The 20,071-nt window shown below is 40.1% G+C and overlaps 1 protein-coding gene across 1 annotated transcript in view; it reads right to left on the reverse strand.

Moving 5' to 3' along the window:
* Positions 1-1,767: 1,767 nt before the first annotated feature.
* Positions 1,768-20,071, reverse strand: part of WWTR1 (WW domain containing transcription regulator 1) — a 135,145-nt gene continuing 116,841 nt past the window's right edge. Inside the window, exons 5-7 of the mRNA XM_025913122.2 lie at positions 12,820-12,953; positions 11,566-11,678; positions 1,768-5,187 (exon numbers count right to left, since the gene is read on the reverse strand). Of these exons, the coding sequence (XP_025768907.1) occupies positions 5,003-5,187; positions 11,566-11,678; positions 12,820-12,953 (432 nt within the window). The 3' untranslated portion in view covers positions 1,768-5,002. The remainder of the gene's footprint in view (positions 5,188-11,565; positions 11,679-12,819; positions 12,954-20,071) is intronic.

Below are 20,071 nucleotides of genomic sequence, written 5' to 3' on the forward strand. Positions count from 1 at the left end.
CTATGGAGGTTCCTCAAAAAATTAAAAATAGAACTACCTTATGATCCAGTAGTTCCACTACTGGGTATTTACCCAAAGAATATGAAAACACAAATGTGAAAAGATACTTGCACCCCTATGTTTATTGCAGCATTATTTACAATAGCCAAGATATGGAAGCCCAAGTGTCCATCCATAGATGAATGGATGAAGAAAAGGTGATACACACACACACACACACACACACACACACACACACACACATTGGAATATTACTCAGCCATAAAAAAGAATGAAATCTTGCCATTTTAAGTGACATAAGTCAGAAAAAGACAAACACAGTATGATTTCACTTATATGTGGAAATTAATACACCAAAAAAGAGACAAACCAAACAACAGACTCTTAACTATTAGAGAACAAACTGATGGTCACCAGAGGGGAGGTGGGTGGGGGGATGGGTGAAATGGGTGAAGGGGATTAACAGTATACTTACCGTGGGGCGCCTGGGTGGCTCAGTAGGTTGAGTGTCAGACTTCAGCTCAGGTCATGATCTCACAGTTCAGGGGTTCAAGCCTCGTGTCAGGGTCTGTGCTGACAGCTCAGAGCCTGGATCCTGCTTTGGATTCTGTGTCTCCTTCTCTCTCTCTGCCCCTCCCCTATCATGCTCTGTCTCTCTCTTTCAAAAATAAATAAACATAAAAAAACTTTAGAAAACTAAAAGTATACTTACTGTGATGAACACTGAGTAATGTATAAAATTATTGAATCTCTACATTGTACACCTGAAACTAATACAGCACCGTATATTAATTGTCCTGGAATTAAAAAAAAATTTTTTTTTTAATTTTAAAAAAAAGAATGTATGAGACTTAAGACTCTGGAATGTTGGTAAGCTGTTTCCACCACCATCTCTCCTTTCTGCTGGTTAGTTTCTGCTTGAAAACATTCTTCTGCTGAGAGTGCTGTCCCCTAATGTTTCTGTGGAGTGGACAAAGTTATTACAATAGTGAGAATCAAGGGACTCAATGGAGAGAGAAAATACACTGTCACAAGCCCACACTCAGATAAGCTGTTTTTAGTTTTGAAACAAGAAGCCACACTATATTGTTAACAACACAGGAAAGACTGAGAATCTTATAGTTCTTTTTTTTTTTTCTCCCTCTTCCTGAAATATCCACCCCTATTCGCTCCACGAGGACAACTTTTTGTTTTATGTTTATTTATTCATTTTGAGAGAGAGAGAGAGAGAGAGAGAACACCCACGTGTGCAAGCAGGGGAGGGGCAGAGAGAGAAAGGGAGAGAGAAAGAATCCCAGGAAGGCTCTGTGCTGCCAGGGCCGAGCCCGAGGTGGGGCTCAGTCTCCCAAACTGTGAGATCGCGACCTGAGCCGAAACCGAGGGTCAGACACCTAACTGACTGAGCCACCCAGGCTACCTGAGCATCTTATAGTTCTGACATCTCAATCAAATCGGTGAGGGTGTTAGAAGGGCAGTGTACTTTTTCAAAAATTATGTATTTATGTATATATAAATTGTACATATAACATATAAATTACATACACACTAAAAAATCTCAGTGGATTGCTTCACATAAAGTGGGAACCAGAATTCTGTGGATATTTAGAATATCGAAGACCAGACATCTGAGCCAAAACAATGTTGGCCCACAAAATTTCCTTTTCTTTCATTGTCTGCCAGGAGGGTTACATAAGCTTTTCTTCAGTACCACTCAAAGCCTTGAGTAAAAGGAACGCACACAAATAATGAAAAGACAAAGGCTCCAAGTGGAAATTGAGTTGTATTTATTTTTCTTATACAGAATCAGAGAAGTAAAAACCAGTACCAAACTCCAGGTAAAATGGTTTGATATGATTGATTTGGCTGCATACCTTCTGTACGCACCGCATTCTAAATTAAAAATAAACACACATATGTCGTATTACAAAATGTAGAAGTAAATTTTCTTAAAAAAAAAAGAAATTAAAAGTACTAGCACATAAATGATGTAGTGTTTTAGGGAAATGGTCTCTGTCAATCGCCTATTTTCCCAGTGAAATTAATCCACAATTTCCTTTTTTAACAGCTTATTTTTTTTTCTTCAGAAAAGTTGTACTTTCAGAAGTTACTGTCTAACGATGTCATGAGAACACAACTTATAATTAGCGACACTTCTCTCACCTTCTACAGAGAGCTTTTCTACCACGCTGGGGTCAACAGCACCCACCCCACACACTGAACGTCCCACTCTGTTTAACCTGCCTCCCTGATGTGGCAATCAGTGAAAGAAATGGCCTTTCACATCCTGAATACTATGGGGAAACACTAGCAATTAGTTAGATTTAGTAGAATTGCAAATAGGTTTTGACAATGTATTTACCTCAAGAAAACGTGTTTTATCAGGAAAAAAAAATACCTGGGAAGAAAGATCTCTGAAATTATTTTTCCATTTCAATTGTTAATATGCCTTTTCTGTGGCACAGGTATTGGATGAAATGTTGAAATTTGCTGATTTAGGACTAAAAAGACTAGACATCCTGGCATTCTTTTATAATAAGAAATATAAATAGCACCTTGTCATGAATTCTGCAGGGATTTTAACACTTACAATAATAGGAAATACCCTTTAAAAAGTTGTTCTTACGTTTAGATTTCTAGCTTTAGTGTTCTTTAACAAAGGCCATATTTTATGGCCTTAAAAACAAAACAAAAAATTACATCTGGCTTTGTCTATTAAGTAAACACGTAGTCACGGTTCATATTTAATTCTGGAAAAATATTTGTTATGTTCATTAATAAATGTTCCAACTAATTTCACTAAAGAAAAATTCTTCTAGTAGTTTCTAATGCCACAAGCTTACTAGGAAATTACTTCTAAAAATTGATAATACAAATCATCGATGTTTTAACTACTTTAAAAAAGAGGGTATCTGTTTCTTTTACACTTAATAACCTGAAAATGAGTCTATAAAAATATTTTTAAAAAATACAGTAACACTGCTCAGTTTCGTTAGGTCCCTTGTTTTTTGTTTTTCTTAGAAAGAATGTACAACTCTTACTGCTCACAAAAGAGAAATAGAAATAGTGCTCCCTTCAATTTAGTAGCAACATAAACATCTACCCCCGTCTCTCTCAGAGCGCTTAGAGAGAGAAGGAATCAGAAGAACATAAACCATGGGTCCTTCGGGAAAAAGAAATCACTTCATTGTGTCGGAAGCAACAGCGGGCGTTATGCTCTTGTCCACAGACACGCTCAGCATCGTGGACAGGGCAACACCAGCCCTTCCCCTCCTTCTTCCACATAAAGTGCACCAAAGCCTTTTCTCTTACAACAGAGTCTACTGGTATGAAAGTTGTAGTAGAAAATTGTTGCTTTGTTCGTTCGGGGCACCTCTCTGACCTCCTGCTTGTCTTGCTTCTGGGGTATCATCACTTGTCAATGTCCATTTCACATCTAGTCCTTTCCACTATATACCGTGACTTTACTACTTCATCTCTGACCTTTTCACTTGCCTTCTTTCCAACAAGATAAAATGTATTCTGCCTGTCTGTATTCTGGTAGATTGGAAAGGATCTTATGGAAGATCCCCAATAGATAAGCCCCCGTGGGAATTGAAGGTTCCTCTCAGAGACCTGAATTATTAATGTCTTTCAAAAAAGATATTAAATTCATAGATTATAAATAATGTCAGTTCAAAATATTAAACAATCGAGGACTTCATCAGCAATGCAGGCAGAGGTACGTGCCGGCTGAACCTGATGCTCTCTCTCAGTCCTTAAAAGCTAATAAAAAATGTTTTTGGTTACATAAGAGGTATTGAGTACATATTTCATGCCTTTTTATACCAACTGTAGCAAACAGGGTTAGGATAACATACTTAGGAATCAATTTTACTGAATTCAGAAACGTAAGTCTCCACCATACACCCTCAGAGGGCATTTTTTTTTTACACGTCAGTCAGAGATCTGCTTCATCCTTCAAACAGTTTCATAGATAAGATTATTTAAACACTTGAAATCTTGAAAGCAAAACTGATAAGCCTTCAGAATTTAAAAAGCAACAGTTTCCTGTGTGTGCCATCAGTTTGAAAGCTATGTATGTTGTCCTGATGTCTTCAGAACAGCTTTTCAAAAGACAAAAATACAGTTGCCACTGGTTTATCAAAAACGTTTGGCTGCCCTTTGTCGTCGGCTACAAAATGATTGTGCTGTATAAAAGAAACATCAAGTTCTAAGCTGCAATTAAAAAAAATCCAACCTGTAATTTAAAAAAAGTTTTGTTTAATAAATGCTCATCATTAGTACCAAACTGGTCTCACGTTCCTGCTCCTCTCCTGCTAGAAGGACAAGTTGTCTAGACGCTACGCAGTAGAGTAATGATAAAGGACAAAGTACAAAAGACCGTGTGTGCCTTTGCAAATACAGAGTAAAAGAACCATCAGGACCAGCATGGATTCAAAACTACATTGTATTCCATACAGCAGAGATCTACTATCAATACAATGATTTTTAAAGCTCAAGTTAAATAATTTTTTAAAGCATTTGGTACTACTGTCATCAGTACAGTTTTTGAAACTGTAAATCGGGTTTAATTTCATGTACATTTCCTGGACCGAGCCGCCTGTCACAAGTCACTGCCTGTGGTCAGCTTTCTGTGGCTTATAATCAATTGACATATAAATTTCAACTAACACCCCTAAAGCTTAGTCATGGGGCAGCAGATAGAAAAACAGAGAAGCAATTCTGTGTAATCAATTCTGCAAAAACAATTCTGCACAGTCCCGGATTCACAGGAATTCGGGCCTGCAGAAAATGAAAATAGAGTATTTATTTATTTATGTTTCACTTGAGTTACTGTCAAATCCAGGCGATGATTAAACTGGCCACATGGAAAGGAGGGAGGGAGCATTGAGTCATGGAGGCAGAAAGTGGTATACCTGCAGACTTACTCTGCTCCATTGCTTTTTCCAAGAGGCCCAGGAAATGTCGGGTCACGGCTGCATCCAAGTTACAATGGTACTGATTACAGCCAGGTTAGAAAGGGCTCGCTTTTGTTGAGAGCAGACTCTACATCATTGAAGAGGGGGATCAGATCTTCAGATTCCAAAGTTCCTAGGTCAACGTTTGTTCCCGGAAGACAATCAAGAAAATCGGGGAAACGGGTCTGCTGAGGATTGATGTTCATAGGTGTCTGTCCTGCGTTTTCTCCTATAACAGAATAAAAGGTGACCATTTTAATTCCTTTAAGTTCTTGAAGAGCTGACAGCTCTCATATCATTAACACAGTCCTTACATTCAAACAGAAGATTATACTGCTACCGGTCTAAAACAGTTCATCTCTGAAAATTGTCAGCTGCCACGTTACTGAAACTGAGTTTGTGGGTGCTCGCTCAGAAGATATGCAGATGGAGAGTGCCTGGGTGGCTCAGCCGGCTGAGTGTCCGACTTGGGCTCAGGTTGTGATCTCGCGGTTTGCAGGCTCAAGCCCCACGTCGGGCTCTGTGCTGACAGTTCAGAACCTGGAGCCTGCTTCAGATTCTGTGTCTCCCTCTGTCTCTCTGTCCCTTCTCTGCTCGTGCTCTGTCTCTCTGTCTCTCTCTCTCTCTCTCTCAACAAACAAACAAACAAAAACATTAAAAAAGGGGCGGGGGAGAGGGATGCAGGTGCTGGGTGAATCCTTCCCTCCTGGGTAGACGTGTGCAGGATGGATAAGCCCAGCAGATAGCAAGGCACTGTGGATCTGACCTGTGATCTGCACCTTCCCATGAGAGCTACATGAAGAGCTGTTTTGTGAAAGGCTAGAGAGGCCCTCCCTGTAATAAATACCTTATTGCAGAGCTATATTCTAAGGATTTAATTGTAAGCTCATATTTACCCACGTCATCCCTCTTTATGCTCAAAGACAGTACTGAGGAGTTTCCTTTCACCATGTTATTAAAAAGCTGTCTTCATTGATGGCTCTAGGGATCATTTTAAAAGTATTTTATAAGGTGAGTTCTGCAAGAGAGAAGGAGAGGGAAGATCCCAAGCAGGCTCTGTGCTGCCAGGGCAGAGCTCAACAGGGCACTCAAGCTCACAAACTGTGAGATGACACTTGATCCAAAACCAAGAATCGGACACTTCACGCACTGAGCCACCCAGGCACCCCTATTTTTTTCTAAAACAGGAAAACCAAGTTTATCCTCAATAATAATATCTTTTTTTTTTAATGTTTTATTTATTTTTGAGAGAGAGAAAGCGACAGAGCATAGGTGGTACTGGGTAGGGGCAGAGAGAAAGGGAGACACAGAGTCCAAAGCAGGCTCCGGGCTCTGAGCTGTCAACATGGAGCCTGACGTGGGGCTCGAACTCATGACCCACCAGGTCATGACCTGAGCTGAACTCAGATGCTTGACCAGCTGAGCCACCCAGGTGCCCCAATAATAATATCTTTCATCACTGTCTAATATCCATTTAGATTTTGTCTTGTATTATTATATGTCCTGAGTTTTCTTGTCTTCATAAATTCTCTCTTACCCTTTTTCTCTGTCTCCTGCTGGTTACATAGTAGCTTACAATTCTCTTTGCTTGCATATTTAAAAAATGTTTGTCAAGAAGATCTACGTTCCATGATATAAGCAAGCACAAGGTTGATAACAGTATTTTGAGGAATTTGTTTGGTTGACATGATCTGCATGTATTACTTGTATTTTTCTCAGTCTATTGCATACCTTACCATTGTCTCTTAAAATATGTTGTATAAAAAAATAATAAAGTAAGTCCTGCGGATCACCCATCCTCCACATACACACACACCTGGCACCCCACAACTATCTACTTTTCTCACAATGCATGTGAGTCACACTGCACGTGAGCATATTAAGGTTCTGAGAAGTCTTGTTGTAAAGAAACTGGTTTTATTTTGTTTAGGCCACTATTACCTAATAAACCCATTTAATCATCCAATCCTATTGTGGCAGAATTTATATCCTAATGGAATTGGAGTCCACAGAACACAATTGAGAAAATGTTGTTCTAGAAAAATGAGATGCCTGGGATATGACACGAACGACACATGTTCTTTATGAATAATACTCTAGGAGAAAATGTACTGACCTTGGTGACAGTGGACTGAGCTTTTTAGCTGTGTGACCTTAGACACACTTAATTTGTCTGAATCTCAGTGTATCCATGTGAAATTGGGGCTGTAGGTATCTTCTTCCCACAATGGAATAAAGCACCATATAATGTCCGGTTCCAGGAATCACTCATATATACAAACTTATACAAATACCCACATACAATAACTACTGATTATGCTGAGAAAGAAAAACCTGGGAACTCCGTCACTGTTGCTTACACAATATCAGAACAACTGATTAATTCAAATAGCCCTGATCAATTCTGAAGGAATAAAATAGACCTCAGAGACTGAGGGGCATCGCTAACTAAGGCCAGCTTCCACCCCAGAAGCATTTGTAAGAAACTTGTTAGATTAGCTTTTGTGTCTTGTAAGTACATTAGCCTTTCTGGAAAGGGTTCACAGAAATTTCACTATTCTGAGCAAAACCAGAGAAAATTCATTCTAACCATATGCATTTACCAAGGAGAAAAATCACATCTTTCTGAGTGATGAGGGAAACATAATCAAACTTGCATTTTGGTGATAGTAAAGCTTAATGGCTCTTCTATAACTCATACAGTATCAGTGACTCTTGGCAATATTTTAGAGGATTTTCTTTGCAAAAGGCAGTAATTTGAAAAATTAAATCACGTTTGACATGCCCTCAATATAGTGTTACTGATATTGAAAAACAGTATCAAAATAGAACAGAAAACCCAAAATAACTTTTACTACCCACTGGAATGTAACAGATGGAAACGAGGCTTACAAAAATGATCTACCCTGAAAAACTATCTGATCTAAAATGCTGGGTGTCGTTTTTCCTCATCTCCAGTTAAAACCATTCATCTCTATTGATTTCCCATGAAAATGTTGTCATCATAATACATTTTAGTTTTAGCCAAACACAATCTATTTTAAAGAATTTCTGTTATCCTTTCTTCTCAGACATGGAAAGCATGAGGAGACTAGTTATAAGAACCTTCACTAAGGTTAACAATTTTAAAATCACTCTCTTTGGACCAACTTTGCAATCTTGGAGGGATATTTTTGGCCCTTGCTGTTTTATACATTTAAAAAGTGGGAGAGACAAAAAAAACAGGCAATTCTTAAAAAGATATGTTCTTCCGGTTCCTTCTCTCTCTAAGCGCTCTGAGAGAGACGGGGGTAGATGTTTATGTTGCTACTAAACTGAAGGGAGCACTATTTCTTCTTTTCTTTTGTGAGCAATAAGAGTTGTACATTCTTTCTAAGAAAAACAAAAAACAAGGGACCTAACGAAACTGAGCAGTGTTACTGTATTTTTTAAAAATATTTTCATAGACTCATTTTCAGGTTATTAAGTGTAAAAGAAACAGATATCCCTCTTTTTTAAAGTAGTTAAAACATCGATGATTTGTATTATCAATTTTTAGAAGTAATTTCCTAGTAAGCTTGTGGCATTAGAAACTACTAGAAGAATTTTTCTTTAGTGAAATTAGTTGGAACATTTATTAATGAGCATAACAAATATTTTTCCAGAATTAAATATGAACCGTGACTACGTGTTTAAAAAAACACGTATGAATATTCTGGAAGAGTGGATGACTTCCCAGCTTTTGCTCTCATTGTTCCCTTTACTCTATTCCCCACCGCATCCAGTTATGGGTTGCATGTGTGATTTGCAAAGGGAGTGCTCAGCTGGCTTGTTTCCATTCATCATGTGGTCAGTGAATCTAACAGACATTTTCTAGCCACACTTGAGCTGTGCCCACCGCCAGCTGGTCCTCCAGGTTTATGCCTACTTCCTTGAAAGCCTTCACAGACATGACCCTAAATTCCCCAGGCTGACGCTCACTTAACCAGGATAACTTGGAAGCCTAGCTTTATCACGTTCAATTTGTCCTTACTTCAGCCTCTCAGAAGGGGAGAAGAGAACTTTGGGCCAAGCTCTGTGATCTCACGACTCCCCACAATTCCATGAAGTAAGCACATTACTCCCACTTATAGGCGAGAAATCCAAAGCCCTGGCAGGTTCTATCACTTTCCCAAAGTCACTACCGAGAAGTAGAGAAACAAAGATTCACCTTGCGTTGCCTATCTACAAAGACTATATTCTTTTCATTATATCACGTAATTCCATATTTTGGCTTCAAAACATTCCCTACTTACCTACTTGAGGTCATTTTTAGAAGCCATAGAATGAACCCATCTTTCTTTCTTTTCTTTTTTTTTTTTTTTTTTTTAAATGTCAGGTTTAGATTTAGAGCTCCTGAGTCTTTTCTTATTTAACTTTTGGTTTTTATCTTTACTGGCTTCCCAGTGTTTAAAAGATGAAAGCAAACAATTATTAAATGTAGGAAGGAGCTACTTCATAAGGCTGTTCCAAAGAGGACACAATAAATCTCACACTAAAAAATAGAGAGATGAAGAAAGTAAGGGAGGGAAGCAGGAGGGAGGGAGAAAACCTAAGTAATAAATCGAAGAACAACAAAACAAACACTTCAAACTATTCTTGTATGACTCCTCACAAGAAGGTCTGTGCAATCGTCCAAACACGTCAATGATGAGGTGCAGGGAGACCCCAAAGCAGCTGGTCCATCCAACCCACTTCACTCGTAAGGTGCCCAGCTGAGTCTGACTCTTGTCTGACCAGTAGTTTAGCTTCAGAGCACAGAGAGCAGTCATCTAAGAGCACAGTGTAACAGATACAGGCACTGTGGATGATGGCACTGGGGAGAGGAGGTCTTTTCATCACGGACAATTCATTTACTATCCTCAGTGATGATGGAGGGGAAATTTGAATGAATAATTGCCAACGGTGGACCCCTCAGCCGTCATTTATTTTTGGTTCTAGACTATCTTCTGGGAGTTGAGCACTTTATGATTTAATCTAGATTTGGCTAATAAGACCAGATTTGGCTTTTGCAAGTGAAGGCCTCACTCCTGGAGAAGAAGAGGAGACGTGACCAGAAGCCAGCTGGGGCCTGGCCTAAAGGTGGGGCAGATTGGGGACTAGGTCACTAGGTCAAAGTTACCCTGACTCTTCTTTTATATATATATAATTTTTTTTTTTTTTTAATTTTAGAGAAAGAGAGAGAGGACGCAAGCAGGGAAGAGGGATGGGGTGGGGGAAGAGAGAGAGAGACAGAGACAGAGACAGAGAGAGAGAGAGAGAGAGAGAGAGAATCCTAAGCAGGCCCTTCACTTAGCATAGAGTCCAACACGGGGTTCAATCTCATGACCTTGGGATCATGACCTGCATTGAAATCAAGAGTAGGAGGCGCCCCCCCCCCAAAAAAAGAGTCGAACATCAAATCATCAAATGCCCAACCAACTGAGTCAGCCAAGTGCTCCCTTTATTTTTTTCTTAAAATTTTAGAGAGAGACCGACTTCTTTTTTTATTGTTGTTTTTTTTAATGTGTATTTATTTTTGAGAGAGAGAGAAAGGGAAAGAGCATGAGTGGAGTAGGAGCAGAAAGAGAAAGAATCCGAAGCAGGCTCCAGGCTCTGAGCTGTCAGCACAGAGCCTGATGCGGGGCTCTAACTCACTAGATGGGAGATCATGACCTGAGCCGAAGTCGGACACTTAACTGACTGAACCACCCATGAGCCCCTGACTCTTCTTTTTAATTGCTGAGGGATGTTACCATGTTGGGACTTGGAGCTGACAGTTTAGAATCTTCTGAGTTGCTTAACTTTCCAAATGCCCACTACCAATTGCTCTCCAAATGCAGCAAATGACATGAAAAGATATGAAGTCCGACTTCACAAGAGAAATAGTGGCCCATATATTACAACTGCAAGCTAGAAGGGCATAAATATTCCACTGTGGAAGAATGGCAGAGTAGACAGTGTGGCATTAATGCAATTGTGAGGCTATATGAAGGAAGCAAGGAAGGAAGGGGGGCGGAAGGAGGAAAGGAAGAAAGAAAGAGGGGAGGAGAGGAAGAATGAAAGGGAGGGAGGGAAGGGAGGGGAGGGGAGGGGAGGGGAGGGGAGGGAAGGAAAGAAGGAAGGAAGGAAGGAAGGAAGGAAGGAAGGAAGGAAGGAAGGAAGGAAGGAAGAAAAGAGGGTCTTGGGTGGTTCAGTTGGTTGAGCGTCCAACTTTAGCTCAAGTCATGATCTCATGGTTCATGAGTTTCAGAGCCCCTCATCCAGCTCGCTGCTGTTAGCTTGTGTTCGCTCTCTCAAAACTAAATAAACATTTTTAAAAAAAAAGAAAGGAAAGAAAGGAGGAAAGGGAGAGAAGGAAGAAGGGCGGGAAGGGAAGGAAGAAAGAGGAATTTAAAATTCCGTGCCATATATAAAACTGCATTTGTATAAACTGTGGAAGAAAGGACTAGAATTTATTAATAGTGCCTGAGGTTTGGGTGGCTTTTCAGTTGTCACTTTATGTTATTGTTGAGATGACGTGTTTCTGCTGGGATGCAGAACAGAGAGGACCAAGGGGGCGATGCAAGCGTGCAAACACACTGCAAGTACCCGCAGGCTTTGCTCTCACCTGTGTCCATCTCGTCCACGTTGCTGAGGAAGTCCTCTGGGGTCGTCGGGACACTGTAGCACCCTAACCCAAGGCCACTGTCGGTGCTCTGCTCCCTCGAATGATAGGGCCCCCTGGGGAGCAAAATATGGGAGAAACTTCAATGCAAGCCCACGCCAAGAAATTCCAAAATAAAACCACAGGTCACAAAAACCCTAAACTGGTGCAGTTCTGCCATTCTGTCCCGCTTTCCAGGTAATGAAGGGAGGCAGACTTTGCACCTCCCATTAATTTTAAAGCATGCACACCAATGTCAGTGAAATTAAAAGACTGTAGGCAAATAAAAGTGGCCTTTCATGGTAAATTGACACTGATTTCCTTTCTATCTCAAAATAATAAGTTGAACCATGTTCTGCAAATAGAGTATGATGGCATTTATGTAAATTTCTTAAAAAAGAAAACAATGTTCAATATTACTTATGAATGCATACATTAACAACCAAAAGGAAGTATAAAAATATGTGTGATGGATACACCAATTTCTGAATAGTGGCTACCACTAGGGAGGGAAGAAGAGAAAGAGACAGATTTCAGTGGCGGTGGGGATGGGTTTAAATATTAACTATAATACTTAAAAAAAAAAGATCTATGGCAGTATGGCAAATATGAGTGTTGTATACATGGGTAAATCCTGTTATTTATATTATTCTGCACATTTGCAATATTTCAAGTCAACAATTTAAACAATTTAAAAATTTAAACAATTTAAAAATTCCTTTTCTTCATTATTTCACTTACTGTTTGTTTTCACCTCTCTTTCTATTTTTAAAAACTTTCAGAATTGTATTTGTTTGTTTGCTACAAGCCTCTGCAAGAGCAGAAAAGACACAGGAAATAGAGAACTGCCCTTTACTTGGGTTGAAAAAGGTACAATTAAGGTTTGACTACTTCTACTCATGAACATGTTTCTGGCCAAATTATCTTTTCTTTCTGCTCACATGCTTCATATTTTAAAAACATCATCTCTTTGTTTTAATTAAATTTTTTTACTGTAAAAAGAGTACAGAGTTCCTGTGCACCATTCACCCAGCTTCCCCAAGGACATCTTACATAACCATAGTACAATTACCAACATCAGGAAATGGAGGGCTTCCCTCTATCCCCACCCCACACTTCAAGCTCCCCACCTTTCCCCAACATAAACAAAGACCCATTATACATTAAGACCACATAATAAAGAAAGCAAAAAGAAGTTACTCCAAAATGCTAACTTACCCATTGAGGAAAGGATCTGAGCTATTATTAGTGATGGATCTCATGTCTGGGGTCATGGCTGGCGGGTTGACAGCAGGCTGAACAGTGACTAGAGTCTCGGCTTCCATGGGGAGCTGTCTACAGAGGGCGGCTTCCTACAGAAATAGGACAGTCAGAGGGAGAGGCAAGTTATTCACTCATTTTCACGAGAATTGGAGCAAAGTATGTTTCACATGAAAACCTTCCGCAAACACAAAGCACTTAATGTTTGTTCCCAATCAGTCAAAATCATCAGGAAATCATTACTGTTCTTTCTCTGGAGAAAGTCTTACTGGCATAAGTCACTTTCTGACATCTACAAAGTTAATGAGAAGGTCCGCGACTATCTACCTCAGGACACTTCTGTAACAACTGTCCCACCCATCCAATTATTTAAATACTCAAATCATATAAAGGCGTCGAGACACTTTCTCAGAGACAAGGCTATTTTTATGCCAGATGCTCAGACCAAATCTAAGTCAATCAAAGCAACTGAACTCCTTTGATCTAGCAGGTACATTCTGGTCTTTGCCACAGAGTCAGGCTCTACATCAAATCGTATCTGCATCAACCAGGAGAGCAAAACAACCAGTTAAAAAGTTTGTTAGTCGGTCAGTGTTTCTATTTGACTAATCATTCTGTTGACCTGATTAAAATGACTGAAGGTTGCGGAACCATGCAGAGCCAAACCCAATCTCACTAACAACAAACTGATAGCATATGGATTTCATTACCAAAAATTAGAATGCTAGAATTATTTTTTTCTTAAGCTGGCATTACTTTGCCAAAAGAAGTCAATCCAAAAGGTTATGAATTTGACTGCAATTACTTTCTCCGGGTAAAACCTCCAGGGAGTCTCTCTCACTTTGACAACCATGAGCAGACATCAAATTCCTTTCAAATTTGCTGCTCTTTTCCAGAGAAGAATACTTTTATATGTTTATACTCGCATCCAAAACCAAAGTTCGGCCCTTCCTATATTTATGCCTATCAGTTTCCCACTTTCCAGCCTGAAGTCATTGGTCTTACCATCTCTCAAACCCCAAAACCATGGCTACAATGGCAAACAGAATATTTAGGCCATCTAAATTACGGTATCTTTGTTAGATCTCTTCCAGCCCTAACATGCTATGATTTTAGAGAGTAACTGCTGTCTAGACAAGTCTAGTGAAGTCATCGGCAATAAAAGCTTTCGGTTACTAGAGTTCATTGTACTGTTACGGGGAGTTATGGTAGCGTGACTCTTATAAAACATGAGACACCTGATTGATAAGAAACTGCATTGTTAATTTGTATTGAAATAAACACCCTGGCTAGAAAGGGCCTCTGGCTCACTTCTGTTCTGGTTGCAAATAACCAGAATACTTAACAAATTTTCTCCAGGAATCCAAAAAAAAAAAAAAAAAAAAAAAAAGGAAGTTAAAAAAAGTTTTTTTTAATGTTTATTTATTTTTGAGAGAAACACAAGAGTGCAAATGGGGGAGAGGCAGGTAGAGGGAGACACAGAATCCAAAGCAGGCTCCGGGCTCTGAGCTGTTAAGACTGAGCCCAACGTGGGGATTGAACCCACAAACTGCAAGATCATCACCTGAGCTGAAGTTGGACGCTTAACCAACTGAGCCACCCAGGTGCCCCAAATGGACTTTTTTTTTTTTTTTAAGGTTGATTTTAGTTCATAATTCCAATCTTGGAAGTACTTTCTGAATAGATCTAGAAAAATTAAGTTGTTTTCTGATAGTTGTTTTTACATTGTAGGAAATGTGCGTTAGAAAACTTATTCTCCAACCAAAGCTTACCGAGGACCTCATAGAGAACCTGAACCTGAAACTGGTGTGAGAAGACCAGAGTCCACCATGCACACTCATACACACAAACCAGTCTGAAAACATCTAGTCAATGATAAGATTTCTACTTCTTTGATTTTTTAATTTTTTTAACTTTTCTTTTTAACGTGTGTTTATTTTTGAGAGAGGGAGAGAGAATGGGGGAGGTGCAGACAGAGAGGGAGACAGAAGATCTGAAGCTGGCTTTGCACTGACGGCAGAGAGCCCAACTCAGGGCTTGAACTCACAAACTGTGAGATCATGACCTGAGCCGAAGTCAGACGTTTAACTGACTAAGTTACCCAGGCACCCCTCTAGTGTTTTATAAACTGTGAATGCAGAGATCCTGTGGTCAATAAACTTCATGACATAAAAAAATCAACTTTAACTAGCACATTCTATTTTCTAACCATTCTAAATAAATGTGGGGTTTACCCTTAAATGGTATGCTTTTGAACATACAAGTTGAAGAGACTGCTGCATTTCCTTATATCTGACAAAATTTTTTCACCATACATCTTTTGTTTAATTTTATCTATTTATTTTGGGAGAAGAGATAGTTCGTGGGAAGGGCAGAGAGAGAGAGAAAGAGAGAATCCTAAGCAGGCTGGGCACGCTCAGTGCGGAGCCCAATGCAGGGCTCGAACTCACAAACCGTGAGATCACGACCTGAGGCAAAATCAAGAGTCGGAAGCTTAACCGACTGAGCCACCCAGGCGCCCCTCTCACCATGTGTCTTAAGAATACTGGTTGAATTTCCAATACCAATGTGGTCTGAATTTAAATACAATAAGAATTTTTTGTGGAACTTTACTGGATAAAAAATATACACGTACGTAATACATATGAACTATTTGTCTTCTATAATGACATGAAAGTAAAATGTTTAAATTAAAAGAAAAACTATCAAAAACTAGCTATAAAATATATAAATTAAACTTTTCTCTTCATTTAAATTATTGCTGGCATATTAAAAATAGATACAATATAAATTTTTACAAGACCGCTTGAGTGTGATTAAATACATAAATAAAATTCAAAAAGACTATAATAACCAAAGTTGAAATAACCTATACTATATTGGGGAAAACGTTTCACTGTGCCATCTGCCAATTCACATCTGTTCCCCCTATTTTAAATTAAAGATAATTGAAGTTCCATTCCTCAGCATCGTCATTTCCCCAACTATTTTGAAGGCTTGACCCCACGTCATCAAAAGAGGCAATGCTATGTTCTGTCTGTAGGGGGCTCACATTATCATTTTCCACCTTCAAATGACTGACAAATGAGAAAGAGTACAGAAAGTGTGTTGAATGTACCTGAATAATAACTTTGAGACATCAATCATACTTGACTGAGTTAGAAAGTTATTATAGGGGGCAATACTCTTTCCAAGATTATTCTTGGATTACAAGTCATTCCACACAGCAGTCAAATAAGATCATGTTGGGCCCCTGCTCTACACCCTTCTGGATGGTGCCCCACAAAGCCCAATGTGCCAGCCCTGTCTGCTTCTCCTCCTGTGTCTCTGACATGCTCCCCTCACTCACTCCCTTCCCAGTGCTCCTCCCACTGCCATCATCTGTACCATGTGTTCCCTCTACTTGGAACGTGCTCCTCGGATCTTCCCAAAGTTCATATGTCACCTACTATCTGCCTCCTACAAATGCTACCTCTTCAGAGACTGCATGAAAGTTTCTTCATAGCAACTTAAGTATTTCTTTTTTTTTAAATGTTTTTTCTACATTTATTTATTTTGAGAGACAGAGCATGAGCAGGGGAAGGGCAGAGAGAGAGGGAGACACAGAATCTGAAGCAGGCTCCACGCTCTGAGCTGTCAGCACAGAGCCCAACTCGAGGCTTGAACTCAAGAAACATGAGATTCTGACCTGAGCCAAAGTCGGATGCTCAACTGACTAAGACACACAGGTGCCCCACAACTTAACTATTTCTCTGTCTTTCCCATTAGAATGTTAGAAAACTCCATGAGAGAAGGTATCTAATTTGTCATGTTCACAACTATATCCTCACTGCCTGGAACAGTCTAGGCCTATAGTAGGTACTCAATAAGTATTTAATGAATACTCAATAAGTTCAATAAGGTACTCAATAAGTTCAATGAATAAATGAAAAATATTACTAGACTTCAAATGGGAATATTTTAAATTGTGATTAGTAATAGAAGAAAAAATACACTAAGAACATTCAATTCTCATCTTCTATCACAAATATGAGTGAAATAACGCCCTATGTATACATCTCTCAACTAGCCAGGCACAAACTCCATCCTTGTGTGATGATCCCACTGCTCTCTTTCCTGCTCCTAAGACAGAAGATAAGCTGGAGGGCAGAGTGGTCAGAAGCAGGAATTCTGAGGCCAGGTGCTTGGATGTGAACCTTGGCTCTGCCGTCTCCCAGCCAGTTAACCTCTCTGTTCCTCATTTGGAAAGAGAGGATAATGACAGCTTCTACCCACACAAGATCATTTAATAAATGTTAACTAAGTAATATTATTATTACCTCATGTTCTGTATCCAATCCCAGAAAACAAAAGCAAAAATAAAAACAATCTCAGAAACCACAGTATTGTGTGGAACTGATCCACACTGAGTGGTTTGACATTTCTTCCCAGTCAACTTTCACCTTGGAAGGATTAAACCCGAGTGAAATTCATCATGATGAGTCAGCAAAGCTAAGAAAACAATTTTCTTTCCTTCCTTCCTTCCTTCCTTCCTTCCTTCCTTCCTTCCTTCCTTCCTTCCTCCTTCCCTCCCTCCCTCCCTCTTTTAAATAAAGAGAGGTCTGTAAACTTCTTTATATAACATAAATAGTTTTTAATATACACGGAGAATAGCGAGAAGTTTCACTTCACTTAATTATGTAAGTTCCATATTTAGAATTTTTAAAAGTCTACCTTTTTTTTGAATGAAAATATTTTCCTATTTCTGCTCATGAATTAAAGGAGGAAAAAAGAGCAGTACAAACCCCAAAGTTTGTAAATAAAAGGACTAACATCACTAAGAGGTCCACATCCAAACAAGGGAGGATTTATTTAAAAAAAAAAAAAAATTAGGTATAAAATTAAATCCCAGACTCAGTATGATTTTGGCTGTCACATGACATCTGCTGTCCTACGTGCCTGACTTTGGTTTGACCAAGAAGCAGCAGTCAAGACTGACAAAGGTAAAATAGCTAAACCACAGACAGAAGTGGTGGCAGCGGAGTAAGCAAACGGATGTGGAAACAGAGGCTCAGTCAGCCAAGGTTGGTCTAGGCCTAGACTCAGGCCACCAACTCAGAGAGTGGGTGTGGCAGCTGCTTTAGCCTGAGCTGAGGCCCCAGCTCCCCCTAGTCCAGGCAGGAGAACAAAGGCTAGGCTGGAGGCACATCTGAGCTTCTTGGTCTCATTCTCACCTCCCATTTCCACTCCAGTCCAGTAGGTATATGCACAGATGCCTTCCCAGGTACCCCCACCCTGTCCTCTCGGACAAGTCTTCCATTTCCTAGACTCCTCGTACTTCGGGTCCCTCTTCACTTAGTTCTATCTCCCCCACCCTTTGAGGTTCTGTTGTTCCATCTTTTCCAGAATGCCTTCCCTGACCACCAGAAGCACAGCAAGCCACCAGCTTCCCCTCTCCTGGCCCTGGACTTCTGAATACACGTATCCAGCTGGGATCTGAAACCCCACATCTCACAATGCACTCCTCATCTGGCCCCAAAGCAGCACTTCCTGGCTGACTTTAAGCCTTCACCTAAAGCTAACACCACCTATCCCAGCTCAAAATCCAAGTCCACCAACTCCCTCAGCCCCCATAGAAATTCATTCATTTGTACCTGTATTTATTTTTTTTTAAAAAATACAACAGAAGCTACCAGGTGCCCAGGTACTGTTCTTGGCAGCAGGGATACAACAATGAGCACAGGCCAGTGCCCTACCTCGCAAAGGATTCTAGAGAGGGAGAAAGAGGTGGACAAGGGCCAAGCCTTGTGGGTTCTATCTCCTTGATATCTCCATACTCCAAACCTCCTTTCCATTTCAAGTAGCAGATCAGCACTGCTTCTCTAGATATTCCAAAAGACCTTCCTACCTCCAGTCAACCTCCACATGCAAGGCTACATCCAGGTCTCTGTTCTATACTTTGCAAAGAGTGACCGGAGGAGAAAACTCAGGCTGGAAGGGGTCTGGCTCTCATGACTTACGAAGAAGCAAGGCTCTCAAACTATCATGGACTATCACGTGAGAAGAAGGAAGATTCCTTCCACCACAGATTTGATGCAGATCTGATGAAGGGCTTTCCAGCTAATAGTCTTGTTGAGTGGTGGGATTGGCTCTTCTCAATTCTCTGGGCTACTAGCCACTGGAATTCTCAAGCAGTTGATGACTATCAGACATGTCCAGAGCTTGGCACAAGAGAGAAAGGGTCCCTGGAATTGGAAAGACTGCAGTTCAAATCCCAGCTTGGCTACTCCCTACCTATAACATCTTGGGCTAAATTCTTAATCTTTCTTGACAGTTTATTCATCTGGGGGGAAAAAAAGACTGCTTATAAAAGAGTCATCTTGCAGGGCTGTTAAAAAGATTTAAAAGCACATTTATAAAGAACCTGGCCCACTGAGGCAGTCAACAGAATAAGTTACTGATAGTGTTACAGGTTTGAGGAGGCAGAGATGTTGGCCAACTCTTGCATATCACTTACTATGTGCGGAGCTCTGTTCTGGGCACTTTAGCATTTCATCCTCAGGACAACCCAACTGTCTCCATTTTACAGATGAGAAAACTGAGGCTTGGAGAAGTTAAGCAACCTTCCCAAGATGTATCTCCAGAGTCTGTTTTTGTATCCACCACACTGACAGTGTGTGGCAGAGAAAGAAAAACCAAGGGTTGAGGTCAGGAGACCTCCACGTTTTAGCTCTTTCACCTACTGGCTGTGGGACGTAGGCAAGTTATTTCATTTCTCTGAGTCTATTTTCCCAGCTAAAAAATGGAAATACCAACCCCCTTCCTTTAGGCAGTTTAGAGGAGGACTGGATGAAACAGCTTGTTTATCTGTCCTGAACACAGTTTCCCTCCCTGAACTGGACATATTTTATGCTCCTTTTCAACGTATATGGGTGGAGCTAGTGTCCTGGGAATTCACAACACATCAAGTTGTAAGTTCAGATTTTAAAGGCCAGTTTCAGAAAGATCTGGAAAGCTGCCCTTAGTAACCCCACCCCTACCCTTCTCTACCACTTTATTTTTCTCTATCCAAGCTGAGGGTGGAAAGACTGTTGCAAAATAAGGGCCTGAGAATCTCTTTCAGAGTTTGTGGTTGTTCATCCAGGTCCCTGAGACGAATAATTATATGTGGGTTAAAAAAAAAAACAAAACGCGCACACACACACACAACAACAACAACAACAACAACAAA

The sequence above is a fragment of the Puma concolor genome, chromosome C2 (genome assembly GCF_028749965.1).
Source record: "Puma concolor isolate L17-30 chromosome C2, mPumCon1.1.hap2, whole genome shotgun sequence".
Lineage (NCBI taxonomy): Eukaryota > Metazoa > Chordata > Mammalia > Carnivora > Felidae > Puma > Puma concolor.